The sequence below is a fragment of the Mya arenaria genome, chromosome 11 (genome assembly GCF_026914265.1).
Source record: "Mya arenaria isolate MELC-2E11 chromosome 11, ASM2691426v1".
NCBI classification, from domain to species: domain Eukaryota; kingdom Metazoa; phylum Mollusca; class Bivalvia; order Myida; family Myidae; genus Mya; species Mya arenaria.
The window spans coordinates 14,723,203-14,751,012 of NC_069132.1; the positions used below are offsets into that span (position 1 = coordinate 14,723,203).

Sequence of the window (27,810 nt, forward strand, 5' to 3'; positions counted from 1 at the left end):
GACAAGATGAGCGCAACTCCTACATATTTTTACCTGGGTGTATTCAAAATTGCCTTCTTTTGTTGTCCAGACTATTAAATCGCATCTCAGCCATAACGTTACTTACCAAATTTTACAGAATGGAAGATTACCATGGTCTGTAGCATAAATTTGCACTCTGATCCACTCAGTCAAACCTGGTTGTCATTGAAGCTTAAAGTTGCACTTCATTGCCAGTGCAAGTTAAAGGTCACACTTGGTCATCACCTGCATAGGTCACACTTGTTGGTCAATACAGCTCGAAGGTAAGACAAACTTGATGGTCAATACAGCTCAAAGGTTAGACAAACTTGATGGTCAATACAGCTCAAAGTTGAGATAAACTTAATGGTCAATACAGCTCAAAGGTAAGACAAACTTGATGGCCAATACAGCTCAAAGTTAAGACAAACTTGTTGGTCAATACAGCTCAAAGGTAAGACAAACTTGATGGTCAATACAGCTCAAAGTTAAGACAAACTTGATAGTCAATACACCTCAAAGGTAAGACAAACTTGGTGGTCAATACAGCTCAAAGTTAAGACAAACTTGCTGGTCATTGCAGCTCAAAGTTAAGACAAACTTGGTGGTCATTGCAGCTCAAAGGTAAGACAAACTTGGTCAATACAGCTCAAAGGTAAGACACACTTGATGGTCAATACAGCTCAAAGGTCACACTTGTTGGTCAATACAGCTCAAAAGTCACACTTGTTGGCCAATGCAGCTCAAAGGTAAGACACTGGATTGTCATTACAGCTCAAAGGTCACACTTGTTGGCCAATGCAGCTCAAAGGTAAGACACTTGATGGTCATTACAGCTGAAAGGTCACACTTGTTGGTCAATGCAGCTCAAAGGTCATACTTGGAGGTCAATGCAGCTCGAAGGTCAATGCCACACTTGGTCAATACAGCTTAAAGGTTTATGTTACACTTGGTGGTCTGTGCAGCTCAAAGGTAAATATCTCAATTGATTGTTATTGCAGTCCAAAGGTAAAGGTCTCACTTGATGATGAATGCGGCCCAAAGGTGAAGGTCTCACTTGTTGGTCATTGCAGCCCAAAGGTAAAGGTCACACTTGATGGTCATTGCAGCCCAAAGGTAAAGGTCACACTTGATGGTCATTGCAGCCCAAAGGTAAAGGTCACACTTGATGGTCATTGCAGCCCAAAGGTAAAGGTCACACTTGATGGTCATTGCAGCCCAAAGGTAAAGGTCACACTTGATGGTCATTGCAGCCCAAAGGTAAAGGTCACACTTGATGGTCATTGCAGCCCAAAGGTAACAAGAGCTGTCACAGAGACAGCACGCTCGACTATTCAGCCGCTTTTCGGTGTATGGATTGAAAAGTTTTGGCGAAACATGCATGGATCACTGTTCGATTAGATTTCAATGCAATACATGATGTGCTGACATATTTACATAAATTGAATGGAAAATATTTGAGGTGGTACGCAAACTTTAACGTAAATTCTAAGTCGAAAAAGGCTTAATAGAGTTACCTCCTCCTGTGTACAGGTTGGGGGCATGATTGTGAACAAGTGTGCAAAGTTTCAAAGCCAGATGTCAATGGACTTTGAAAATATTTGAGGTGGTACGCAAACTTTAACATAAATTCTAAGTTGAAAAAAGGGGCATAATTTTGTCAAAATGCTTGATAGTGTTACCTCCTCCAGTGTACAGGTTAGGGGCATGATGGTGAACAAGTGTGCAAAGTTTCAAAGCCAGATGCCAATGGACTTAGTAAATATTTGAGGTGGTACGCAAACTTGAACGTAAATTCTAAGTAAAAAGAGTGGTATAATTTTGTCAAAATGCTTGATAGAGTTACCTCCTCCTGTGTACAGGGTGGGGGCATGATGTTGAACAAGTGTGCAAAGTTTCAAAGCCATATGTCAATATTTGAGGTGGTACACAAACTCTTACAAAAACTTTAACATAAGTGGTTAGGCCGACGCCGACGCTCGGGTGACTAGGATAGCTCTCCTTATTCTTTGAATGGTCGAGCTAAAAATGTCTCATTTGTTGTCAATGCAGCTCAAAGGTCAATGTCATACTTGGTGGTAAAGACAGGTCACAGACTACTGAATAAATTTCCTATATATTCTATGGACAATTGAAAAATTAGCACACAAAATTACACCGATATTTAGTGCTTCGACCCCCAACACAATATTCGGGAATATGTTCCACATGTGTACTAAACATTAAGCAACGTAAGAAAAAGAGTTACATTGCTTATAAGAAATATTTAATTGAACTTAACAACTGTATTTGATAACATGACCAAATCCGGTATAGGTGTACAATGTTGTGAAAATGTAAACAAAAAAGTAGATCAAGTAGATCCAGCATGTTCAGCCTGTTTTTGAAATCACAAACCATTCAGCTTCAAAACCTATTAATATGGAATGTAGCCAAATGGCTGGAGATGGTTTTCCCATGCGTTAATTCACTGTTATGTGTTAAGAAATAAGGCTTCCGAATTGGTGTATTTTGCCCTATAATTCATAGATGACAAGTCACACTTCAAGTCAGCCCATGCAGGATTTCATGGCAATACATTTGTGGTAATCTTGGCTCATATACCTGAAATTTCAATGAAACAAAATTGTATAACAGAGTGGGAAGCTGTGTTTAATACACATTACATTCATGCTCTTTTGTAACTACAAATGGTTTTCAATGGAAGTGATGTGTAGAGCATCATAAGAGAATGTGTCTTTTATTACAACAATGCATAATAATAATTAAGAACCTAACATGATTTTTGTTATTTCTTTGAGAAAAATAAATAATAATTATGCATAACAAACTGAGCAAACAGTTTTAACAGTTGATTTACTCAAAACAAATTAAAACAATGATAAAACTTTCATAACAAGGGTGTTCAAATGAACCATATATAGCTGTATAACACTGATTGTTTTACCATTGGCAGCTGTTTACAACAACACAAGATAATGTCTCGATGGTAAATTCCAGAATCAGCTTTTGTACAGAAATAAAAGTGACAGATATGTACACAACTTGAGGGCTAAGCACAAGACGGCTACAACGCCATTTAAAAATAGGAGTTAGTTTTGTCTTACACTGATCCATCTAAGTGTTCACTAGTAAATGATTTAGAGTGTATGTGTATACACATGAATTACCATAACAGTTTGATGGTTTAAAATTCCATTGCAGTCCAACAGTAATAATTCCAATTCATATGAAACATACTGTGGATCACTCTGTTTCACTTAAATAACACAGTAGTTTAAAACATGCCAATGTGGATGTTAATCCATTGTCACAACTAATATCACAACTGTTGGCGAGGGTCATGTGTGAGGCATGATCCTTTGGAGGTACTCCAACACGGTCGCCTTGGAGAGTTTGGAGTCATCCTCGGGCCCGGGCTGGCCTGGCAGCAGCTTCACACCCTCCTCCCACACCCAGTGAAAGCTGTGAAGCTTTGTGTCCCTGTGGAGAGCAACACAGAAATATATAGATACATGTTTGATGACCAGGTACTGGTTATAACATTATTTTCTTACAATGAATCTTGGGTATGAGATACACTTTGTTAGATAACAATACCAGAATGTTTAAAAGCAAATTATGTATCAATTAAAAACTCATTTTTTATACACTGTACTACATTCTTTCAAACTTAATCCAAAATCTATTTGTTTATTGCTATGATGGAGTGTTGTATTTCGTGTAATGGAAGTATTTCTTAACTCTTCACTTGTTAATAAAAATCATCTTCAATGCTAACCAAAGCATATATATGTTGACTTGTAACTAACATAAAGGTTTCTGCACAACAAAGACAAAGACTATAACAATATCAAACTTGTAATCTTTCAAAACAGACACACCTTTGATACAAAAGTGTTCCCTACAAAACTGGCAAAGAAAAATGTTCCATCCAAAAATATCTGATGGACATTCAAACAAGTGATTCCTAACTGAATGTGACACTGCAATTTGGTGGACAGATAAACAAATGTTTCCTACCTGAATGTGGCACTGCTATATGATGGAGAGATGAATAAATGTTACCTAACTGAATGTGGCACTGCTATTTAATGGACAGATGAATAAATGTTTCCTTCCTGAATGTGGAACTGCTATTTGATGGACAAATAAACAAATGTTTCCTAACTGAATGTGGAACTGATATTTGATGGACAGATGAATGAATGTTTCCAAACTGAATGTGGCACTGCTATTTTTGGACAGATAAATAAATGTTTCCTAACTGAATGTGGAACTGCTATTTGATGGAAAAATTAACAAATGTTTCCTAACTGAATGCGGCACTGCTATTTGATGGAAAAATTAACAAATGTTTCCTACCTGAATGCGGCACTGCTATTTGATGGAAAAATTAACAAATGTTTCCTAACTGAATGTGAAACTGCTATTTGATGGAAAAATTAACAAATGTTTCCTACCTGAATGCGGCACTGCTATTTGATGGACAGATGAATAAATGTTTCCTACCTGAATGTGGCACTGCTATTTGATGGACAAATAAAGAAATGTTTCCTAACTGAATGTGGAACTGCTATTCGATGGACAGATGAATAAATGTTTCCTACATGAATGTGACACTGCTATTTGATGGAAAAATTAACAAATGTTTCCTAACTGAATGTGGAACTGCTATTTGTTGGACAGATGAATAATGTTTCCTACCTGAATGCGGCACTGCTATTTGATGGACAAATAAACAAATGAATCCTTCCTGAATGTGGCACTACTATTTGATGGACAGATGAATAAATGTTTCCTTCCTGAATGCGGCACTGCTATTTGATGGACAGATGAATAAATGTTTAACCTACCTGAGTGCGGCACTGCTATTTGATGGACAGATGAATAAATGTTTCCTACCTGAATGTGGAACTTCTATTTGATGGACAGATGAATGAATGTTTCCTAACTGAATGTGGCACTGCTATTTTTGGACAGATGAATAAATGTTTCCTACCTGAATGTGACACTGCTATTTGATGGAAAAATTAAATGTTTCCTTACTGAATGTGGAACTGCTATTTGATGGAAAAATTACCAAATGTTTCCTACCTGAATGTGGAACTGCTATTTGATGGACAGATGAATGAATGTTTCCTAACTGAATGTGGCACTGCTATTTGGTGGACAGATAAATAAATGTTTCCTACTTGAATGTGTCAATGCTATTAGATGGACAAATTAACAAATGTTTCCTAACTGAATGTGGAACTGCTATTTGATGGAAAAATTAACAAATGTTTCCTAACTGAATGTGGAACTGCTATTTGATGGACAGATGAATAAATGTTTCCTACCTGAATGCGGCACTGCTATTTGATGGACAAATAAAGAAATGTTTCCTAACTGAATGTGGAACTGCTATTTGATGGACAGATGAATAAATGTTTCCTAACTGAATGTGGAACTGCTATTTGATGGACAGATGAATAAATGTTTCCTAACTGAATGTGGAACTGCTATTTGATGGTGGACAATCAAATATTTCTTACATAACTGGTGTTATGCTTAGTGGTGGACAGGCAATCAAATACTCCCTACCTAACTTTGGCAATGCTATCTGGTGGACAGTCAAAATCTGACTGGCCCTTGTGAAGGTTAAAGAAATATTTTCTGCCCTTAGACTTGCTCCACTGCATCGTCCATGGCTCTGAAATAAACATATATATATTAATTATGGAAATGCTGAATACAGCAAAATCTGCTGTATTGAATTTCAACTGGTTATAACAAATTAGTTGTGAGCAATATTCTAGATGGATATGGGATATCTTCTTTATCAAAAGGTAATACATGTGTACATGTCTGGTGATTTTTGTCATTAATACAGCCAGCAAGTTGCATGACCAATGGATCATTTGGTCTCATTTGATTAAGCGGCGTAAACAAGCATTTTAGCTACAAAAGAGATTGGATTTGCAATGTTTATATTATCACTGTAAACATATCATCAATATTTACATGAATGTCTTCAAACTGTTTTTGCAGAGAACCTATTTACCGTATTTTCTCGACTATAAGACGGGGAAATTGGGTCCCGATTTTTACCCCCAAAGTAGGGGACCCGTCTTATAAGCGAGTCGATAAAATATTAAAACAAGATTCAAGTCAAAATCAGTTAAATTTTACATAGGGTATTCGTCTATCCAGTCTATCGTCTGCTGATATAAGTATGGGGCAATTAAGTAAACAACAACACAAAATCTCTTCACCGCGCTTGCTCTGACGTCACACAGTGTACCGTTATATCTGCATTTTTTCTCATGGCGCGTGTCAGTATAATAAGTTTGACAGATATATCAAATCAATAAATTGGAATCTTAATATGATGTACCTAACTGTCAATTTGATTAAGCAAACAAATGACAATGCGAATATGAATCCTTTATGTTCGTCGCCAATCAAGGGACAATATTGCCTAAAGCATTATTGCTAAACAAACACCTAATCATGCCTCGGCTTTTCGCAGTTATGTTATTGAAGCCATTTATTTTGCCGAAGAACTTCATTGGTGTCTTCAATAAAAAAATAAACTAAAACAAACATGTTGTTATTGATTAATTATTACAATTTCGATAAGTAACGACCTGTCCTGCAAACTTATGTACTCATTTTTAACCTACCTCCAAATAGAGAGCTCACAGTTGATCGCCATTTTCTTTGAGTAAAACAAAAACAGTTACCGCGAAAGTCGATAATTGTCCGTTGAGCTTGAACATTTTTACACATTAGGAAGAATTTTAGCATTTTAGATTTGCTTAAAAATTGACCCTGTCTTATAAGTGAGTCGAAACAAAAAGCACCAGATTTCATGGGCAAAGTTAGGGGGCCGTCTTATAAGCGAATCGCCTTATAGTCGAGAAAATACGGTAAGGGCTATGACTGTTTCTTGATTTCTTATCTTAATAAACAGGGAAGTTAAAAATCCACACACACATACTGCAGCTTGTTGAGTTCTTACCTTTCACAGTCCTGATGATGTAGATGCCTGAAGGTCTACTGCAGCTTGTTGAGTTCTTACCTTTCACAGTCCTGATGATGTACATGCCTGTAGGTCTACTGCAGCTTGTTGAGTTCTTACCTTTCACAGTCCTGATGATGTAGATGCCTGTAGGTCTACTGCAGCTTGTTGAGTTCTTACCTTTCACAGTCCTGATGATGTACATGCCTGTAGGTCTACTGCAGCTTGTTGAGTTCTTACCTTTCACAGTCCTGATGATGTAGATGCCTGTAGGTCTACTGCAGCTTGTTGAGTTCTTACCTTTCACAGTCCTGATGATGTAGATGCCTGTAGGTCTACTGCAGCTTGTTGAGTTCTTACCTTTCACAGTCCTGATGATGTAGATGCCTGTAGGTCTGAAGAATCTGCCATCAGTGTATTCCCTAGGGCAATAACACAGCCTCTCCACCGGTCCACCGCCTTTCACCTTCTTCAGTTCCAGTCTGTACAGGGACACAGGATATTGTCAGCATTTTATACCAACATAATTATGAAGGTTGAGTTTATTAATTTTGAAACAGATATTGAGAATGCGTGAATATCAAAATTTAACAAACACTGATATCGACCATGATTTAATGACAACAATAGATAATTTGTTTTTAATTAACTTTAACTTCTTTTATCATTTACTAAGAAATGTCCTTCATTTTGTGATAGAAGAGACTTCAGTTGAATCACACCTTAATGGAATGCAACAGTGAAAACAGATATTTATTAAGTGGATTTTTTAATATTTATGATGAATAAGCCAGACTAGAACTCCGCGAGTCGGATGTGTCGCCTGACGAATTATTTACTGTCGACATTATAGCTGTTAGATTGGCATTTTATTCATTTATAGACAATGATGTTGCCATTTAACTTTCAAGTGTAGGTGGCATTTGAACCCTCAATCAGATATACCTACGGAATAAGTTTCAGGTTGAAACCTCCTATAGTTTACGAGATATGCCACGGACAAAACCTAAGCAAGAAAATTAACAAAGGGCAATAACTCTAAAAATATGGCAGCAAGAGTAACGGTTCTTGTGCACTGCACTTGCCCTTAATGAGATCTATCTAGCTATGAAGTTTCAAGTTGATACCTCTTATATTCTTCAAGATATGCCCCGGACAAAACTTTAAGCATGAAAATTAACAAAGGGCAATAACTTTAAAACTAAGAAAGCAAGAGTTACTGTTATTACTTGCCCTCAATGAGATCTGTCTAGCTATGAAGTTTCAAGTTGATACCTCTTATATTCTTCAAGATATGCCCCGGACAAAACTTTAAGCATGAAAATTAACAAAGGGCAATAATTTTAAAACTAAGAAAGCAAGAGTTACTGTTATTGTGCACTGCACTTGCCCTCCATGAGATCTATCTACATACGAAGTTTCAAGTTGATAACTCTTATATTCTACAAGATATGCCCCAGACAAAACTTTAAGCATGAAAAATAACAAAGGGCAAAACTCTAAAAATATGGAAGCAAGAGTAACAGTTCTTGTGCACTGCACTTGCCCTCAATTAGATCTATGTACATATGAAGTTTCAAGTCGATACCACTAATAGCTTAGGAGATATACCCCGGACAAGCGAAAATGGGACGCGGACGCAGCCGCCGACACCGCCGCCGCCACCGACGCCGCCAACAAAAGTAACCCCAATATGTCGTCTTTTCAGGCGACACAAAAATGAAACAAACTCCCACATGAGACCACGAAATTCACAACTTCACTAACCTGTTGAATATATGGTTGATTTGCTCAAATCTGTACACCTCAGGCACAACAATGCGGACAAGATCAGACCGGGTGAGCTTCGTTATACACTTGACAAACCTCCGCAACTTCTGGATCCTATATGAGTAAATTACACCATGACATATAAAAGAAATCACCTTTCAGTTAATATAATTAGTGACATTATATAATTTTATATAATTGTTGAAACAGAAGTTAAAAATCAGTTTAAAGTTAGAGGTAGTGATAGAAGAAATATACTACTTTGTTATAAAATAGTTGAAACAGACAATAAAAGTTTGTTTTTATGTGCTTTTGTCGAGGTTTTGCATGTGTAAATGTGGTTAACATTTTATTATGTTTCATGAAAATCGTTTAAGGAGAAAAGTGGATATGGTGCGACATGAAATCCATGTCTAAACCTTTGACCTTGACATTGAGCTGGCACAACTGTAAAGTGGATCTTTTATACCCATTTTCTATCTATGTATCGTAATGCATGTTTTTTCGTCAGTGACTTAATTTCTTTTTTGTTTAAATTAATTTTTAAAAAACGATTAACGTCCACCTCTAGCCTCTTATTGTGTTAAGTAAATTATCTGTTGTTTATGTTGAATTGCTTTTTATTAGCCGCAAACTACTTTCTTATCACTTGAAATATGTATTGCTGTTTGAATAACATACTTTGTGTCTTACTGTTGCCTTCATTTAAAGTTCTCTTAATGTATTGTACTAGTGTTTAAATCATAAATATATTTTATCTTGTAACTTTTGATGTATCTGGTAATTTTTTATAATGAAGCCTACAATCTTATTGAAACCTATGTATTAATATAATAACATGTGATATTATGATCTTGAATCTTTTGTCTGTTATTGGATAATCTATTATGACGGAAAATAGCTATCAGCTACTCTTATTTATGTTTATCAGAACCGACTTGAAATGAAGATTATCTTACCTTATCTTTTGTGCATGTCATATTTATGTAGTGAATATCTGACCAAGTTTCATGGTAATCCTTTCAAGAGGTAATGACATGCGGAGCGAACGCGAAGTCAATGGTTTAAACCTTTGACCTTGAACTGATCTGAACCTTGAGACAGTGTGCATGTAATTTGCACTTTGTCTCTATGAGTTGAACATTTTACTAGAGTTTCAAAAAAATCCTTTAAGGGGTTTAGGAGACAAGTGGACACAAAATTTTGACTGTGGTAAAAACAATATTTTACAATTAAGAATTGTTAGCCTACATTGAACATTCCATAGTCAGTTACCTATCATTAAAATGTAGATTCCGAACATCCCGGCCAAACAAGAAGAGAGCATCCAAGGCATGGATGGTGGTCACTTTCCTCTGTCCAGTACCCTGAAATGTATAAAAACTTCAATACAAAAAGCAGGACTAACCTTGCACACACAATAAAATTACAATAGTTTGAGGATGCAGGGCCTGACCTAAAACCTTGAGTTATCCAATGTTTGAATTATCCTGTGTTTCCATTTAAATCTTTTATGATGGCCTATTTTTCCCAATGTTTGAAGTCAAAACATGTCTAGAAAAAAGGCCCGATTCATATCAGAGACATGAATTAGTCCCGATTCAGAGAGACACTTCATCTATAAAATAGAGCAAACATCCTGTCCTCATAGTTAAGACTGCAAGGTCATAATAGCGTTACAACAAGAAACATTGGATACTTTTTCAATACATACAAGTCAATGTCCGATATTATACCTCCACACACTAGTCAATGTCAGACATTATATCTCCCCACACAATGTCAGACATTATACCTCCGCACACTAGTCAATGTCAGACATTATACCTCCCCACACTAGTCAATGTCAGACATTATACCTCCACCACTAGTCAATGTCAGACATTATACCTCCCACACTAGTCAATGACAGATATTATACCTACCCACACTAGTCAATGTCAGACATTATACCTCCCACACTAGACAAGACATTATACCTCCCACACTTGACAATGTCAGACATTATACCTCCCACACTGTTCAATGTCAGACATTATACATCCCACACTAGACAATGACAGACATTATACCTCCCACACTAGTCAATGTCAGACATTATACCTCTCACAATAGTCAATGTCAGACATTATACCCCCCACACTAGTCAATGTCAGACATTATACCTCTCACACTAGTCAATGTCAGACATTATACCTCCCACACTAGTCAATGTTAGACATTATACCTCCCCACACTAGTCAATGTCAGACATTATACCTCCCCACACTAGTCAATGTCAGACATTATACCTCCCCACACTAGTCAATGTCAGACATTATACCTCCCACACTAGTCAATGTCAGACATTATACCTCCCACACTAGTCAATGTCAGACATTATACCTCCCACACTAGTCAATGTCAGACATTATACCTCCCACACTAGTCAATGTCAGACATTATACCTCCCACACTAGTCAATGTCAGACATTATACCTCTCACACTAGTCAATGTCAGACATTATACCTCCCACACTAGTCAATGTTAGACATTATACCTCCCCACACTAGTCAATGTCAGACATTATACCTCCCCACACTAGTCAATGTCAGACATTATACCTCCACCACTAGTCAATGTCAGACATTATACCTCCCACACTAGTCAATGTCAGACATTATACCTCCCACACTAGTCAATGTCAGACATTATACCTCTCACACTAGTCAATGTCAGACATTATACCTCCCACACTAGTCAATGTTAGACATTATACCTCCCCACACTAGTCAATGTCAGACATTATACCTCTCACACTAGTCAATGTCAGACATTATACCTCCCACACTAGTCAATGTTAGACATTATACCTCCCCACACTAGTCAATGTCAGACATTATACCTCTCACACTAGTCAATGTCAGACATTATACCTCCCACACTAGTCAATGTTAGACATTATACCTCCCCACACTAGTCAATGTCAGACATTATACCTCTCACACTAGTCAATGTCAGACATTATACCTCCCACACTAGTCAATGTTAGACATTATACCTCCCCACACTAGTCAATGTCAGACATTATACCTCCCCACACTAGTCAATGTCAGACATTATACCTCCACCACTAGTCAATGTCAGACATTATACCTCCCACACTAGTCAATGTCAGACATTATACCTCCCACACTAGTCAATGTCAGACATTATACCTCCCACACTAGTCAATGTCAGACATTATACCTCCCCACACTAGTCAATGTCAGACATTATACCTACACCACTAGTCAATGTCAGACATTATACCTCCCAAACTAGTCAATGACAGACATTATACCTCCCACACCAGTCAATGTCAGACATTATACCTCCCACACTAGTCAATGTCAGACATTATACCTCCCACACTAGTCAATGTCAGACATTATACCTCCCCACACTAGTCAATGTCAGACATTATACCTCCCCACACTAGTCAATGTCAGACATTATACCTCCACCACTAGTCAATGTCAGACATTATACCTCCCAAACTAGTCAATGACAGACATTATACCTCCCACACTAGTCAATGTCAGACATTATACCTCCACCACTAGTCAATGTCAGACATTATACCTCCCAAACTAGTCAATGACAGACATTATACCTCCCACACTAGTCAATGTCAGACATTATACCTCCCCACACTAGTCAATGACAGACATTATACCTACCCACACTAGTCAATGTCAGACATTATACCTCCCAAACTAGTCAATGTCAGACATTATACCTCCCACACTAGTCAATGTCAGACATTATACCTCCCACACTAGTCAATGTCAGACATTATACCTCCACCACTAGTCAATGTCAGACATTATACCTCCCAAACTAGTCAATGACAGACATTATACCTCCCACACTAGTCAATGTCAGACATTATACCTCCCCACACTAGTCAATGACAGACATTATACCTACCCACACTAGTCAATGTCAGACATTATACCTCCCCACACTAGTCAATGACAGACATTATACCTACCCACACTAGTCAATGTCAGACATTATACCTCCCAAACTAGTCAATGTCAGACATTATACCTCCCACACTAGTCAATGTCAGACATTATACCTCCCACACTAGTCAATGTCAGACATTATACCTCCCCACACTAGTCAATGTCAGACATTATACCTACACCACTAGTCAATGTCAGACATTATACCTCCCAAACTAGTCAATGACAGACATTATACCTCCCACACCAGTCAATGTCAGACATTATACCTCCCACACTAGTCAATGTCAGACATTATACCTCCCACACTAGTCAATGTCAGACATTATACCTCCCACACTAGTCAATGTCAGACATTATACCTCCCCACACTAGTCAATGTCAGACATTATACCTCCACCACTAGTCAATGTCAGACATTATACCTCCCAAACTAGTCAATGACAGACATTATACCTCCCACACTAGTCAATGTCAGACATTATACCTCCACCACTAGTCAATGTCAGACATTATACCTCCCAAACTAGTCAATGACAGACATTATACCTCCCACACTAGTCAATGTCAGACATTATACCTCCCCACACTAGTCAATGACAGACATTATACCTACCCACACTAGTCAATGTCAGACATTATACCTCCCCACACTAGTCAATGACAGACATTATACCTACCCACACTAGTCAATGTCAGACATTATACCTCCCAAACTAGTCAATGTCAGACATTATACCTCCCACACTAGTCAATGTCAGACATTATACCTCCCCACACTAGTCAATGACAGACATTATACCTACCCACACTAGTCAATGTCAGACATTATACCTCCCAAACTAGTCAATGTCAGACATTATACCTCCCACACTAGTCAATGTCAGACATTATACCTCCCCACACTAGTCAATGACAGACATTATACCTACCCACAATAGTCAATGTCAGACATTATACCTCCCAAACTAGTCAATGACAGACATTATACCTCCCACACTAGTCAATGTCAGACATTATACCTCCCACACTAGTCAATGTCAGACATTATACCTCCCCACACTAGTCAATGTCAGACATTATACCTCCCACACTAGTCAATGTCAGACATTATACCTCCCACACTAGTCAATGTCAGACATTATACCTCCCACACTAGACAATGACAGACATTATACCTCCCACACTAGTCAATGTCAGACATTATACCTCTCACAATAGTCAATGTCAGACATTATACCTCTCACACTAGTCAATGTCAGACATTATACCTCCCAAACTAGTCAATGACAGACATTATACCTACCCACACTAGTCAATGTCAGACATTATACCTCCCACACTAGACAAGACATTATACCTCCCACACTAGACAATGTCAGACATTATACCTCCCACACTAGTCAATGTCAGACATTATACCTCCCCACACTAGTCAATGTTAGACATTATACCTCCCACACTAGTCAATGTCAGACATTATACCTCCTCACACTAGTCAATGTCAGACATTATACCTCCCCACACTAGTCAATGTCAGACATTATACCTTCCCAAACTAGTCAATGTCAGACATTATACCTCCCCACACTAGTCAATGTCAGACATTATACCTCCCACACTAGACAATAACAGACATTATACCTCCCCAAACTAGTCAATGTCAGACATTATACCTCCCCACACTAGTCAATGTCAGACATTATACCTCCCCAAACTAGTCTATGTCAGACATTATACCTCCCCACGTAGCTCTGTAACAATCTCAGCTTCTATAAGTGTGTCCCTGGGAAGTTCTAGACGTAGTCCATCCTCTGGCTTCACCCAGCGACCCTTCATCTTGCATGACTGCTGGAACACATGGGATCTCTGAAAAAAAGGACATGAAAAATCAGGACGGGCAAAATCAATATAACTACCAGAGAAAATAAATGTTTGCAGTAATTTGTAAAATTAATGAAACTCACTGACCTTGGGCAGTATTCAATAACTTTCTTAGATTAAACTTGAATTAAAGATTAGAATCTTAAGTGTTTTGATTGGCCTGTATATTTAGCTGACCAATAGGCTGAGTTGAATCACGGAGGCATGTCTAAGGATAAGGATAACAGCAATATTGAATCCTGGCCTAGGGCCTGGGTGAAATATTGATTATAATACAGATGAACCACTGACCCCGAGCCCTAGCAGGTAGAAACGCTTGTCTGGAAGACTCCCCGTCACCATACACCGGTAGTCATACACACTCTTGATGGAGCGCAGATTCTCCAGGCTCAGCTGCTCTGTCACGTGGCTGAAATAACTGTCCTCATTCTGAAAGTATGTTGTTTAATTCACCTTAAGCGCAGCTAGGAAAATCATTTCCATAGATATTCACTTTAGTATCAAGACAGATTTTATCACAATATTTGAGAATATAATGAATGTTTCTTTCACATTTTATTAAGGCATGCGCTACATACTAAAAACAATTTAGTCAGCACTAAAATAGGCAGTTTTCCAAGCTGCAATTTATACACATGTTACCGTACTATACCCCCGGTAGATTCCAAAGGTATAAAATATTAAACAATTTATTTCATACACTCACTTTGAGCAATTCCTCACACTTTTCTTGTGGACTTTTTTTTGGTGGTGCCACACGCACTTTATTGTCCACCTGAAGTTTTGACATGCAATAGTTAAAAATGCCTTTCTGTTTAAAGCACTGACAATAGGTTTCTGCCTGTACAACTTATATATATATTGTATACAACTTTAGGTACAGGAAAGATCATTCAGAACATTATTAATTGTTTTGTCACTGGTTAACAACAATGTTTTTTGTTTCGCTTCATTTTTCTTGAACATGTTGTTATAATTGAATGACAAGGATATCACAACTAATTTTGCCTAAACCTTTTTAAAGAGGTAAGCACATTACCTTCCATATTTCCAGCAGTTTATCCCTCACATCTGACTGCCTGGTGTCCATCAGATTACTGTAAATATCGAGTCTTTATGTGAACATAATGAAAAATATTCTGAACAGTAGTGTTGAGAATCTGTTCCAATTTTACAATCGATAATCGGTTCCACTCAAGTAACAGATTATCGATAGTACAATCGTATTTTTTAAAATACTAGATAAAACCTAAAGTGAAGTTTTATTCATGCACATTATTAAACTCTTAATCATTATATGCATATACGTTATGTCTATGATTGAAGTTATTAAGTGTTATATCAAAAATAGTTCATTTTTACTTGCTCATTGTGGCTTTCATCTGCCATTTTGTTAAAGATAACGTCTGAACACTTACTTATATTTTTTTCATTTTTTTTTTCGATGATCGATTATAACCAAATACAATCAATTGTCGCCGATTTCAGGCCCAACCAATCCATTTTTTATTATAATCGATCATCGGAACATCACTACTGAACAGAGATGTTTTTGACATCCCTTTGAACTAAACACCATTTTAACAAAAAATCTAATAATATGTATAATCATTTTTAACGTTAAATGATAAAAAAGCATTGTTTTTGCATCTTACGTGTTTTGTGTGAAAGCTCTGATTTTTTTCAAGCCGATGATTTGTAGCTCTCCAAGACTGAAATGATGAAGTATATCAATATATACACTTTGTACAAATGGAAAATAAATCATCACATTTAAAAGCATCAAGAGTGCCACAGAGTTAAGGCCAATCCCTGTCTGTTCTTTTTAGTCAATAACTCAACACTTATTAAAGCAAGAGTAATAGGCCATGCTACACATGTGCACTTTTTCACTGGTAATATGTATTCAACATTTTATGTGAATATCTCATATTTAATTAAGTTGTGGCCAAAGTTTTAACAGGCCTTCATACGTACAGTTATTGAAAGGCTTTAGTAGTGCGTTTGTAGGCTTGCTGTAGATAACTAAATATAATACCCCCACTCACTTGTCATTAGAGTTGTAGATGTATTCAAAGAAAGGTCCATCATTTTGAAGCAATGAATGGGGGACTATCTCGTTAATGTCCTCTTTTGAGAAGGTGGACAGGTAGTGGTTGAGATCAACGTTGATTTCGTGGAAGTACTGTTGAACAGGCTCCTTGTCAGGCCGCAGACCCTGGCATATGATATACCTGTGATAAATATCTGAATGTCACAGCAGAACAGAGGATGCAATTGCGTTCATGTATTAAGAACCCCTTTTCATCCAACCAACTGTTTTCACCAAAGGCAAACAATGTTAAAATGCAAAAACATAACTTAATAATCACCAATATTTTTCATAGAAAGTATATTTTAAATATAAGACTTGTTTTGTTTTTATAGCATTAACTTAAACAATGATAATCTTTCTATATTAACAAAAAATATTTCAACCTTTCAGAATTGGCAGGTCTGCTTGTGACTGGTTTAAAGATGGAGACCTTGTCAAATATCCGGTACATGAGGTAAACCAGTCCCACACTGAATGGCGTAAACAGGTCAAACAACTTACATACAAAATGACCACCTGGAAGGTACACAATGGATAGTTAATATGTCCATAACATTGTTATGCAAGACAAAAGTAACACAAAATGAAGACAAAGGTAAAATAACAACATTTGATATAGGTTAATGACCTTAATCTGTAAAAAACATCTATACAGGAAAATGAAACTGGAATTAAGAATGAATGAAACATCAGAGGAGAAGTATTCAATATTACTGGTATTCTTATCCTTAGATATGCCTAAGTGATTCCATTCAGTTTATTGGCCAGTTTTTTTACAGTCCAATATAAACACTCCTACTCTTAAACTTAAGTTAGATTAAAGATGATAATTTAATACGACCCAGACCAAACACCAGCCCAAATCAACCTAAAACATCATAAAATATGTATCATAGAAATATTTTGCATTAATAAATTAACTTGTAAAAGCAATACAAAAAATTATGGGAATTCACAAAAAAGAATGCTATGTGCAATTTGGTAATGGCAAATTACAAATACGGTCAAATATAACAAATATATGCAAGGGAAACAACTATGGCACTACCAAGGTAAACCACTATGGCACTACCAAGGTAAACCACTATGGCACTACCAATGTAAACCACTATGGCACTTTCAATGTAAACCACTATAGCACTTCCAATGTAAACTACTATGGCACTACTGAGGTAAACCACTATGGCACTACTGAGGTAAACCACTATGGCACTATCAAGGTAAACCACTATGGCACTACTGAGGTAAACCACTACGGCACTATCAAGGTAAACCACTATGGCACTACCAAGGTAAACCACTATGGCACTATCAATGTAAACCACTATGGCACTTTCAATGTAAACCACTATAGCACTTCCAATGTAAACTACTATGGCACTACTGAGGTAAACCACTATGGCACTACTGAGGTAAACCACTATGGCACTACTGAGGTAAACCACTACGGCACTATCAAGGTAAACCACTATGGCACTACCAAGGTAAACCACTATGGCACTACCAATGTAAACCACTATGGCACTTTCAATGTAAACCACTATAGCACTTCCAATGTAAACTACTATGGCACTACTGAGGTAAACCACTATGGCACTACTGAGGTAAACCACTATGGCACTACCAAGGTAAACCACTATGGCACTTCCAATGTAAACCACTATGGCACTACTGAGGTAAACCACTATGGCACTACTGAGGTAAACCACTTTGGCACTACAGAGGTAAACCACTATGGCACTACCAAGGTAAACCACTATGGCACTTCCAATGTAAACCACTATAGCACTACTGAGGTAAACCACTATGGCACTACAGAGGTAAACCACTATGGCACTACCAAGGTAAACCACTATGGCACTTCCAATGACAACCACTATGGCACTACTGAGGTAAACCACTATAGCACTACAGAGGTAAACCACTATGGCACTACCAATGTAAACCACTATAGCACTACTGAGGTAAATCACTATGGCACTACTGAGGTAAACCACTATGGCACTACCAAGGTAAACCACTATGGCACTTCCAATGTAAACCACTATGGCACTACTGAAGTAAACCACTATGGCACTTCCAATGTAAACCACTATGGCACTACTGAGGTAAACCACTATGGCACTACCAAGGTAAACCACTATGGCACTACCAAGGTAAACCGCGATGGCACTACAGAGGTAAACCACTATGGCACTACCGAGGTAAACCACTATGGCACTACCAAGGTAAACCACTATGGCACTTCCAATGTAAACCACTATAGCACTACTGAGGTAAACCACTATGGCACTACCAAGGTACACCACTATGGCACTTCCAATGTAAACCACTATGGCACTACTGAGGTAAACCACTATAGCACTACCGAGGTAAACCACTATGGCACTACCAATATAAACCACTATAGCACTACTGAGGTAAATCACTATGGCACTACTGAGGTAAACCACTATGGCACTACCAAGGTAAACCACTATGGCACTTCCAATGTAAACCACTATGGCACTACTGAGGTAAACCACTATGGCACTTCCAATGTAAACCACTATGGCACTACTGAGGTAAACCACTATGGCACTACCAAGGTAAACCACTATGGCACTACCAAGGTAAACCACTACGGCACTACCAAGGTAAACCACTATGGCACTACCAATGTAAACCACTATGGCACTACCAATGTAAACCACTATGGCACTTCCAATGTAAACCACTATGGCACTATCAAGGTAAACCACTACGGCACTACCAAGGTAAACCACTATGGCACTACCAATGTAAACTACAATGGCACTACCAATGTAAACCACTATGGCACTTCCAATGTAAACCACTATGGCACTACTGAGGTAAACCACTATGGCACTACCAGGGTAAATCACTATGACACTACCAGGGTAAACCACTACGGCACTACCAGGGTAAACCACTAAAGCACTACCAGGGTAAACCACTATGGCACTAACAAAGTAAACCACTACGGCACTATCAAGGTAAACCACTATGGCACTACCGAGGTAAACCACTGTTGCACTACAGAGGTAAACCACTATGGCACTACCAGAGTAAACCACTATGGCACTACCAAGGTAAACCACTGTTGCACTACTGAGGTAAACCACTATGGCACTACCAGGGTAAACCACTATGGCACTACCAGGGTAAACCACTGTTGCACTACTGAAGCCTTTTAATACCTGTACGTATGATGGAGATAGCAACAAGACACTGGCAGAGGTACAGCTGCTTGGATAAGATCTCCTGTATGTTCTCCTGACCCTCCACGGAGAAACCCTAGAGCGAGAACAATGTGTGCTTAATGGTGCTCTATGTTTAAGTTTTCATACCCCTTTTCCTTACATACAGTAACAAAAGGCCATGGAGTAAGGAAGCGTCACACTGCATTGTAGTAAGGAACACGTGAGCTAGTCATTTAGGATTAATTGAGGTAATAAATATATGTATAATTATGTGCTGTGCATACCTTGAGAAAACAAACAGGCTATTAAGTGTGCACCATTTTATAAGGAATAGATGAACAATATTAATAAATGCAACCCACACATTTTACATCTAAAGACAGAATTAAAAATAGATCCGTGTTTAAAAACTTTATTAAAAGGTAAAATTTTAAAAAATTTCTTCTGAAAAACTAAATGCATCCTCACCCCATCTGCCATAACAAAGTGGACACCAAGCCCATCTGTGTTCTCTAGGACATATTTGATAAAGGTCTCCTGGTTGTCCGGTCGGAAAATGTCCCCGTCTCCTTCAGCCCCACCCACACCTGCAAGGCAAACACTGTAGTGTAACTACTGTATTGTAACATTTTGTTTAATGATGAAGTGAATTTTTAACTCAGTGGTGTTCTAATTCTACTCAATTAAACATTCATGCTAAAACTTCTACATATTCAGTGTGTTTCAGTGGTCAAGTTGTAGAATCATCTCTTGCATAATCAAATTGATTAACTATATTATATAAAATTGAAAAGAACAAATATAATATTAAGGATTTATTTTTATCTGTCCTACTTTTATTTGAAGGTAGTTTTGCTTTAACAGCAAAACAATTTACCATAATGGGGCTCGAACATTTCAGGAGGTCCAGCGAAGAAGTCCTCAAGTTTAAAGTCATTGCATTTCCTAAGAGTGAGTCCAAACCCCTTAGCTTCCGCCTTGGATCTCCACAGGACATACTCGCTAAACCCACCCGGGCCCGCGCAAACATCCGCAAAGTACAGGATGTCATTGTGGCCCAACATAGATCTCTGGGAAAAGCAAAATACAGACTGAAAACTGTATGCTATAGTTTATAAATAATGTACTGCACTGTCGGGTTCCACAGTTAAAGGTTTTACTATATATAAGTATCACTGACTTAATTTGAATAAGAAATGGATGCAGGTCGATTTATGTCTCAAATATACAGGTAAACAAAAATCAAGTTTAACTTTGTGACAAACAAAAGATCGCAAAAGTCTAATCTAGCCTGGGATTCTTTTAAAAACCTATTTTTCACTATGAAATATTTTAAAAGCTACATGTACAAAGCAATATTTGATTTCTTCTCTGTAACAATACTCACTCCATCCGGATATTTGGGACTTGTGAACATAAAGTTGAGTGCAGCATCCATGTTAGCCATCTTCATGGCGGCTCTATTGCAATGACACAATGTCTAATATGTTAAAAAGAACCTGTTTATACAATAGGGTTATTAGTACTGCATTTGATCTGGAAGGTTGTATGCACCACAAGTAGATTTTTTCAGATTCTGTTTACAGAAGGCGCTAGCTGAGTGAGAGCAAAATAAGTAAACTCCAGGAAATCGAGTACAACATTCCAGATCAAAACACAGTACTAATAACCTTTTATTAAATACATTACTGGCTGAAATCATAAAAAAAAAAAACATAATTCAATATTTAATGTCATTTAGATGACTCACTTTTTTGTTTTATGACTTCATTGACATTGTTACCACCTGACATCAGCAGATTGGAATATGGACTTCTGTATTTTGCAACATGTATTGTGTTGCCTGATGATCAGTAGTCAATAAACATGTATTAGTAACATTTATGATAATTGTTACAAATGAGTATAACCCAAACAATCTAAGACCTTTTGAGGAACTCTGAATGATAGCATGTGTATAGGGATGATTTCTGAATGATCTTATGCGTATATAGAGGAATTTTTAATGATCACATGTGTATATGGAGGAATTTTGAATGATCTCATGTGTATATGGGGGAATTTTAAATGATTACATGTGTATATGAAGGAATTTTGAATGATCTCATGTACATATGGGGGAATTTTAAATGATCTCATGTGTATATGGAGGAATTTTGAATGATCACATGTGTATATGGAGGAATTTTGAATGATCTTGTGTGTATATGGGGGAATTTTGAATGATCTCATGTGTATATGGAGGAATTTTGAATGATCTTGTGTGTATATGGGGGAATTTTGAATGATCACATGACATTGTGTATATGGGGGAATTTTGAATGATCTCATGTGTATATGGGGGAATTTAAAAAGATCTTGTGTGTATATGGAGGAATTTTGAATGATCACGTGTATATGGAGGAATTTTGAATGATCTCGTGTGTACATGGAGGAGTTTTAATTGATCTCATGTGTAAATGGAGGAACTCATGTGTATATGGAGGAATTCTAATGATCTTACATATCACCCACCTGTTCAGGAAGAATACTCCACGAATTGTTTCATAGGGGTTGGACCGGGTTCTTGCCTTTCTCATCTCCTCTGGTTCCAGGGTGTCAAATATACTCTGGAAAATGGAGCAAATGTAAACATTGGGTGACTTTTAAGTTGAAACAATATTGCAAAAAAGGCTCTTGAAAACTTTGTTTCTGTTCAAATAATAGCACAACATAACTTTAAAAGTCGAACTTCCTTAAGAATGTACACTTACTTTGGAAGATAAAACATCTGTTAATGTTTCATCTGAGCAGAACTTGTTTTCATCATCTATGTTTCTCTTTTTCTGGAAAAACAAAGTTTTTAAATTTTGAAAAACAAGAATTCTCTAAATATTGGTATCATCACCGTTTCTATTTTTTGTAAAAAAATCAACAGCTTTTTCATTATGACATATAAGAACTAGCCCACAAAGAAGTTAATGTCAACTTGATTTAGAATCTTACTGGTCCGACAATTTTCCATGAGCGAAGAGTGTCAAGGTCAGGCACTGGTTCCCTGCAGCTAGGCAGCCACTCCACAGTCTCCTCTAAAATCACCTGCAGGGAACCAAACAAGCTGTCAAGTAAATGGGTCTATGTTATACTAGAAAGGTGCAAACATGTATGATACTTAATGTTAAAATTATTTGTTAAGAGTGCATTATATTTCATACCATTGTTAAAGAACGTCATATTGTTTTATTTATATCAAAACTTACTGGATCATTTTCTTCAGACCATTCAACATCTGCAGAGGGTTCTAGCCCCTTCACAGTAAGGCCGAGACCCCTCCGACCCCGCTGTTGTGATGCCTCCACAATTTCCACACGACCTTGAGCGGCCTTCCCCAGACCTGTCCCTTTCTTGTAACCCATCTTGGCCTACAACAGAACAAGCATAATATATATTGTATAATATCAAAATAATATTATTATAATTCCATTGTAACTTGATAGTTCAAAACTTGAAATAAATGTTTACGGTAATATTTTTTCTTTATTCCTAGAGGCTTGTATTAATTTCTTTAGGACATGATCATAATCACACTGCTTGATGGAAAAACACAACACAAAACAGTTACTTTGTCTGAACATATAAATTTAACTTTCTGTCACTAAACTTGATTCCATAAAGAAAATTAATGATGAAAGAGGCTTGATACTATTGAACTTTAAAAAAAAAATCTGTTTTACCATCATTTTCTCAGCGAAATTGTTATATGTTGGTTCTTTCCTCTTTTCAGTGACAACTAACGTGGACTTTCTGACCCGTCCATCTGTGCTGTCCGTCCGCCTGGCCTGCAACAAGAAACATCTGATCACACGTACAGCAGACAAAAACAAAGGAAACTTGAATTAACCTATTCTAATTTAATTTCAGATGTAGAATTGTTTCTAGAAAGGAAAAAGTCACATATGATAAAAAATATTTAAATAAATATTATTATCAGTAACACATGTCTTACTAGAGGTAATTCTATGAAACCATTATGTGACTTTTGGCCATTTGGCCGTTTCTGCGTGCTCAGCATAATTTTCTCAAAATGACTGAGTGAGCTAATGCACTCACATAACATAGCTAACGCCATCTCCCTACCTTCTTGTATAACAGAGCTCTGTACAAAATAAATCACTGAAATCTTGGTTTTTCTTCAACTATTTTGAAAATAAAATAAGTTGATCTTTTGGTGAAAGAATAAGTGAAAATTGTTCTTTTTAACATCAGAATCAAAATAATATTCCATGGAAACAACCATTGGTGAAAGTAACCTTGTTATATATGATTATGTTTTATGTCATGTTTACAAATAAAAGTGTGTGCCAGAAATTTCACTCAAATTCCTTACCTATGAAATCGCTTTATATTTCATGATTCATTGACTGACAACTAAAACAGTTTACATATAATACTGCAGCCAGTACAAATTAACAAAAAGGTGAATTTCCAGTGGTAAAAAGCTAGGACAAGCATGTAACCCTGTACTGTTGCAGCTTGCTCAAATTCTGTATTCAAAATTTCATACAGCAGGGCAAGCAATTATGTGTGAGAATTCGGACTTGTTCACCAAAAGATTCATTTCATCTCATTTTCCGGCCTTGAAGTTAAAAAATGGAGTAAAATTCAGAATGTTTGTTTGTACAGAAAACTTAACAGATTTGAAAGAGATTTAACAAGTAAGCGTAGTGAAAATGCTTTACTGATTTATATTGGATAAATCCTGTTGGTCAAAAACGCATTGGAAAATATATCATTACTTACAGATGAGGGGTAACTGTCAGAAGCAGATGCAAAATTTCTTTAACAACACAGCCACTGCATGATGAACAAAATGGTAGATTTTCAAGGTAATTGTATCAGAAATATACATATTAATTTTGTTCAACAGAAACTCATACATATTTAAGATGTTAAAAGACTGGTTGCTGCTCGTCGAAAATCCCCCTCGAGCCCATAATGAACTTCACTCATCTAGCCTTTAGACCACTATGGATATCTTGAGGAAATTATTGCATAATGGCGAGGAGCAACAGTAACTCACGTGACAGCTATTTATTTTACACAATTTAAACACTAGTTTATTAATATTATTTAATTTTACCAATTATAAACATCAAATTTGAACAGCTTAACTTAAAAATTACATAACTTACTGTACTATATTTAATTTACCTGGCCAACAGCGTCAATTCTTGCCTTCTTTGTGGGGGGCATCATCCCAATTTCAGCTTCATCTTCTGAAGATTCATTCATTCTTAACTTTTCCTGTTTAATTAAAATGAGCAGGTTAAGTATGAGGCACAGGAAATACAATACTTTTAGGCTAAGCTTAGAGCTCAGTCTACTGACATGTTAATATCGGTAAAATGCATTGTTATCACTATTGAATTAATGGCCAATAATAGGAGTACCATGAGTTTACCTAAAACAGAAGTAGTAAAAAGACTTAATTGACAGCTGCGTATCTGGATTATTGCCGACCCTATAAGTCAATGACCCGATGGCCCCTCACATGCTCTATTTTATTCAGCGTGTGCTGGGTCCATATGGATATTTGAATATTTCTACCCAGCATCCTTTGAATAAAAAAGCAAATTTATGGGTCCATCAGGTGAAGCAATGCAAACAAGTCAAAAAGAGATGATGAGGTCATTTCAGTAAACCTTTTAATATTCATGTCTTTATTCTATATTCAAAATATACCAGTAGGCGAGTAGTTCTCGGACACTTTTAGAGGTTTTATCGATAAAGTATCCTTATTTTAAAAGATATATGATATTCCAATGTTTATAACAAACTTCAGCTCTTCTTCTGTTGAAATAATGCAAAATCGAGTGAAATTGAATAATTTAAGTCCATTCTCATAGGCTCCACATGGGGTGCTCAAAAGGGGTCAAATTTTAGTTTGACAGAAGTAGTTCTCGGACACTCCCTTAAATGATCGACAAAACCGGGAAACATACACTGAAGTGAGTTTTTTTATTTAAAATATTTAAAAGTGGAATTTTCAAACCACTAGGTAATATATATCTTATTATTTTTCATTAAAAACTAATCCAGTTGTACATATATACATAGACCATGAAGCTCATAAAAATGAAATAAATGGTATCTATTTTTAGCACATGTGTAATGTAAACGCTTGACTTAACATGAATATTCTCGAAAATGCAGAATGTCGTCTGCGCCAAAAAAGGAAGTATACTGAACTTATAGTTTAACCTAACTTCTGCGCCAAAAAAGGAAGTATACTGAACTTATAGTTTAACCTAACTGTTGCCCATATTTTAAGTTGTGTTTTTTGCGCATGCGCACTAAAATTGTGATTCCCAGCGGAAGTAAAATGTGATTTTGTAAACAACTGGAAACTTTTGGAATTTAACGTCTTATAATACTTACCTAATGAAAAGATTTGGTACCTGCTGAAACTTTTCATACACCTGATTGATTTAAATCAGGTGCTTGATATGTAACTTCCAAAATGAGGCGAAAATCGCGAGTGTCCGAGAACTACTAGTGTCCGAGAACTACTCGCCTACTGGTACAATTATTCTTGAGAAATTATTACTTTCACTTTCTCTTCATTGTTGCTGCTTTTAATAGTTATGGGTCACTGCCTTTGAACTTAATCTGATTTGCTGAATCTTGTTGGGGGGGGGGGGGGGGGGGAGAGAGAGTATAGATATAAAATCTTTTTTTACAATTCTTCATTCAAAACTTTGCTTGTCAAGCTGCAAGTTTGTGTTTTTGTTTATTTTTCTTGTATTTGATATACCAGTATGCATTATTATATATATTAGTTTGTTTACGCTAACAGTAGTTCGAGCAAAGCAGTAATTGGTTATACTAGGATATTAACAATTGTTGTGCCATCAAGAAAATAAATGCTGCTTGGATAAGTCGATACTGGTATGTTGTTTGCATATTATTTTTGTGTGCGAAATTCAGTGTTCTACTTCAAACAATATGAAAACTACAGGCGTACATGTAGTACAGGTCTTGTATTTGCTTTATTCATTGCTACCAGTATCAGGTACGTATTCTATATTGCATAACTAATTAATTGAATTATGAACAATGACTTAGAGCATGATCAAAACACATTTATTGTCAATAATAACACTGAATTTCTAAAAAATCAAGCCAATGTGGTTTCAAAAAACTTTGAAAAATTGTTTTAAGCAAAATGCTTTTTTAAGGACTGTCAACGAAATGTGCAGGCAGGAATCTAAAAACAAGTTGATTTTATACTTTGTTTAATATATTTATAAAGTTATTACCAATTTACAATTAAAACAACATCTTTCTTACGTTTTCGATTTGTTTTCTAGAAATACCTCCTTTTGGAAAAGCTTTCGAATTATGAACCTAAAGAAAAATTACCACCAAGAAAAAGACTGTATGAAGGAATCAAAGCGCGAATGCGCTGAAAGACTATCTGGGGGAAAATATGTGAGATTTGCAAACGTGTCCCCAATCCCCATGTATTTAAGGTTACAATGCATGCGTTTCAATCGTTGCTAAAGGGTTTTCGTTGCTTTGATTAGATATCATACGATAGGAAAGAATAATACACCATATATATATATATATATATATATATATATATATATATATATATACATATATATATATATCATTTCCTTTTATGAACATACACGTTTTGTTTAAGGAAAATCATTATTTACAAACAACTTCAGCAATAATTCCTTTCAAAATGCACAGCTTATCACTTCAGTCAACCTATCCCCCATCGGATTATCCCCATGTATTTAAGGTTATAATGCATGCCCCTTTTCAATCGTTTCTAAAGGGTTTTCGTTGTTTTGATTAGATATATC

General features: G+C 36.7%; 1 protein-coding gene across 2 annotated transcripts; it reads right to left on the reverse strand.

Annotated features, from left to right (window-relative positions):
• Nucleotides 1–2,249: 2,249 nt before the first annotated feature.
• LOC128209704 (cap-specific mRNA (nucleoside-2'-O-)-methyltransferase 1-like) lies at nucleotides 2,250–27,348 on the reverse strand. 2 transcript variants are annotated; one of them, XM_052913871.1, is made up of 23 exons: nucleotides 27,281–27,348; nucleotides 25,142–25,234; nucleotides 23,665–23,769; nucleotides 23,191–23,352; nucleotides 22,937–23,029; nucleotides 22,705–22,776; nucleotides 22,466–22,560; nucleotides 21,339–21,411; nucleotides 20,829–21,021; nucleotides 20,420–20,538; nucleotides 19,949–20,045; nucleotides 17,132–17,264; nucleotides 16,702–16,887; nucleotides 16,309–16,365; nucleotides 15,693–15,750; nucleotides 15,360–15,428; nucleotides 14,945–15,082; nucleotides 14,510–14,638; nucleotides 10,052–10,143; nucleotides 8,774–8,890; nucleotides 7,367–7,488; nucleotides 5,587–5,695; nucleotides 2,250–3,483 (listed from the first exon to the last, which is right to left on the reverse strand). In XM_052913871.1, the coding sequence occupies exons 2-23, from the start codon at nucleotides 25,220–25,222 to the stop codon at nucleotides 3,342–3,344; spliced, it is 2,442 nt and encodes an 813-aa protein (XP_052769831.1). In that variant the 5' UTR covers nucleotides 25,223–25,234; nucleotides 27,281–27,348; the 3' UTR covers nucleotides 2,250–3,341. The 2 variants fall into 2 exon arrangements, with proteins under 2 accessions (XP_052769831.1, XP_052769832.1); XM_052913872.1 differs by lacking the exon at nucleotides 27,281–27,348 and adding an exon at nucleotides 27,250–27,278.
• Nucleotides 27,349–27,810: the final 462 nt, after the last annotated feature.